The 3,662-nt window shown below is 29.8% G+C and overlaps 1 protein-coding gene across 1 annotated transcript; it reads right to left on the bottom strand.

Moving 5' to 3' along the window:
• Positions 1-467: 467 nt before the first annotated feature.
• On the bottom strand, positions 468-1,353 carry LOC111915017 (ras-related protein RABA6b). The gene is made up of 2 exons (XM_023910721.3): positions 1,078-1,353; positions 468-978 (listed from the first exon to the last, which is right to left on the bottom strand). Exons 1-2 carry the CDS (start codon positions 1,347-1,349, stop codon positions 546-548), a joined length of 705 nt encoding a protein of 234 aa, XP_023766489.1. The 5' UTR covers positions 1,350-1,353; the 3' UTR covers positions 468-545.
• Between the last annotated feature and the right edge of the window lie 2,309 nt (positions 1,354-3,662).

Here is a 3,662-nt window from a genome sequence, read left to right as displayed (position 1 = left end):
AAAATCCCATTTTTTTTTTGAAAAATACGTGAAATATTTAATAGATTATTACACTGTATATATTGTAAAAAATAATTTTAAAATGCAAAATAAATCGAAAAATCCAATTAAAAATTCTTTTTTTAAATATTATTTTCGGAACTTGAATTAACTAAAAATAATAAAAAAATAAAAAAATGCGTCTTATGGTCTCACAAAATTAGACCGTCTCACATGAGCCTAACCTTATATATATATATATAAAGAGAGAGAGAGAGAGAGAGAGAGAGAGAGAGAGAGAGAGAGAGAGAGAGAGAGAGAGAGAGAGAGAGAGAGAGAGAGAGAGAGACATGGTTTTCGAAAGTAATTTGCAGTTAGAGAAAAGTTATAACTGTTTTCTAGTATTTTTGTATTTTGGCAAACAGTAGATTTTGACGTACATCAGAAAGGTTAATAAAATATATGGCCTATTTCATTATGTTGTTCACCACATTACTTTGTCAATTTCATTTCTATGTAATTCCATTCGTCATAAAAAACTTGCCATAACCACAAATGAATCACTATCAGACTAACGTACAACAAACATTTTGTTTAATGGCCACTTCATCAACAACCTGAATTTCTTTCCATCCATCAAGATTTGGCTTTGACGCAATGTTCTTGGCTTCAAGACTCTTTTGACTTGCAATTTTATATATCTTAGTGATCATTTGGAGAAATGCATCTTCTACATTCAGATTCTCCTTTGCAGATGTCTCCAAGAAACATAACTTCTCTACTTCAGCAAGCTTTTGCCCATCTTCAACCTCCACTTCCCTCAAATCAACCAAATCAGACTTGTTGCCAACCAGAACAATAACCATATCAGGATCTCCAAATTCTCTAAGTTCCTGTAACCATTTCCTTACATTCTCAAAGGTTTCATTTCTTGTGATGTCATAGACAAGCATCGCACCTAGTGCTCCACGATAATATGAATTTGTTATCGCTCTGAACCTATATGAATCCGTCTCAAATATGTTGTTTATTGTAGTTTCAAGCAGTATATGAAGATGAAGAAACGACAAAAAGCTTGAGAAGTTAATTTGAACATACCTTTCTTGTCCAGCAGTGTCCCATATTTGAGCTTTAATGATCTTATCACCAAGCTTGGTATTCCGATAGGCAAATTCAACCCCTATTGTTGGCTTTGTATCCAAATGGAATTCATCTTTAGCAAACCTTGATAGAAGATTTGATTTCCCAACTGCAGAGTCTCCAATCAAAACTGTTTTAAATAAGTAATCACACTCTTCATCGGCCATGTGTTTATATTTGTGCTTTTTTTTTTGGAAAGGTTGATGTTGAATATAAAGAGTGAGGAACATTGGACATGAGCATGATGGTTGTCACAGTTGGTTTTTGAGAAAGGCATGCTCTTTTAATCAAAGTTAAGGATGATGGGTAGGCCCCATGTCCCATAATTATGGGCTATGCTTAATTTGTGGTAATTTAAACTCTTTATGTCTTTATATGCTTAACAGTAAAAAAGATTATATATAGTTTTTTTCATAAAAAATAAGATTACAGACTAAATGTATATAAAAAATAAGATTAGTCGTAAATATGTATAAAACAAAAAGATTAGTATGTGTACAAAAAATAAGCTTAATTAATGACTAAACTTGTACAAAAAAATATTAATGATCAAATATGTACAATGAAACCTACAACATATAGCCAATGAGAATGATAATCTTTGAAGATGGTAAACAATTTAATGGTTAGACGTATAAAAAGAAAATTTTTAGTGCCTAAACATGTATATGAATCAAAATTGGTTATTCTTACAAATCATTAACCATTTTGCATATGTCAACCAAACAAAGACTCTTTTGTAGTTCTTGAAGAATAAATTTGATTATTTGCTTATCGGTAAAATAATATAAATGAAACACTCAAAATACCTAAAAAAAGGGGTTTACAACCACTTAATCAACCACTGTAATGCAATTAATTGTCATCTCAAAGTTGTGAATTGTGTTTAAAGATTCTGCTTACTTGAAAATGAAGATTGGTGATAACACAGTACATCATGTAACGTCTACCTTTTGAAAGGATTTGCAACCACAAAAGTTAGGTACGTACGAATATTAACGTTAATGAAATCAAAATTATTAATTATGAATGATTTTGAAATCGGCTATATAATATTGGTGTCTGAAATATGCTTGGGTGGTGTTGGTTTGTTTTTTAAAATGATATTTGTTTTTAAACGATAAAAACATAAAGTATAAAAAACCTTAATTTTTTTTTCTATACCTCTTAGTTGTATAAAACTTAGATTTCTTAAAAATAAATAAATAAATAAATAAAAATAAAAATAAAAACCTAGAGACTTTAACATTATTTTTCGAAAAACTCATTTGGAAACTCATTAAAATAATGCAATAAACAACCATTTAACTTCTCATTGAATTTGGAGACAAAAGATTTATTTTATAATTTATAAAAGCTAATTTTTCAAGGAAAAATCTTATAAAAGTCTTTATATTTTGATATCATAATTAATTTAGTTTTTATATATTATTTTATTTAATTAAGTCCTAAAAATTACAATTGTAATCATTTTGATAATTTTATCCCGGCAACATGTCATTTCATTTTCAAAACTTATACTTTTGGTACATATTTTAAATTTTATTATAAATTTTGTCCAAATTTACATTTTTGGTATTATAGATTTCAATATTTTATTACAAATTCATCCTATATTTGGTTTTTTTACATATTTTTTTTTTCAAAATTTTATTTCAAATATGTTTTTGTTGTATAAAGTCATATTTATACAAAAGATAAAACATATTTTCATATAAAAAACCTTTTTTGTAACGTCCATTTTTTCGCAATATATTTTTTAAATAAGATAAAATACTTTTTTTCATAAACAAAACAATGAAAAACATTTGTTCCAAATGAAAATCATCCAAAATCAGAGTATAATAATAAACGTGAAATCATAAAATACTAAAGCTGATGATGAGGGTGTACGATCAAGTTTTTGCCTTTCCACGATCATCTAAAATACATGAAATAATTAATTCATAACTGTAAGCCAAAGTTTAGTGAGTTTCTCAAAATATCACATATAACACACAAACCATACATAACAGCAATAGGTATGTCTAAACCCAACAAGTCTATTTCAACTAAACGAGTATGTTTCAACCCAACATTTGTAGTTCAACCGAACATGTCTATTTCAACCAAACAGGTTTCTTTCAACCAAAAAGGTATGTTACAACCCAACATGTGTATTTCAACCAAACGAGCATATTTCAACCTAATATGTATATTTCAACCGAATGAAACATGTAATCATACAAGAAACAAGAAAGACCCTACCTGTAACAGCCCGGATTCCCAGGTATTATTCATTTATTTATTTTTAATAATTTGTGAGGAGACTCGGCGAGTTGGAGCCTAGACTCGCCGAGTATGATCACGGATTTGGACGCGGGTTCGCGTCCGGACTCGGCGAGTCCAAGAGTGGACTCGGCGAGTCCACGCTGTATAATGAAACCCTAATTTCCCGGCCTTGAGCCCTATTTAAAGGACCTTATACCCCTTCATTGCGGCTACCTTCAACCTTGAGAGCACCAGAGCATCTGAGAGTCCTTGGGAGTGAGATAAGAGACTAT

The sequence above is a fragment of the Lactuca sativa genome, chromosome 2, assembly GCF_002870075.4.
Source record: "Lactuca sativa cultivar Salinas chromosome 2, Lsat_Salinas_v11, whole genome shotgun sequence".
Lineage (NCBI taxonomy): Eukaryota > Viridiplantae > Streptophyta > Magnoliopsida > Asterales > Asteraceae > Lactuca > Lactuca sativa.
The sequence above is the reverse complement of the archived record's forward strand: the minus strand, read 5'-3'. Positions and strand labels throughout refer to the sequence as shown.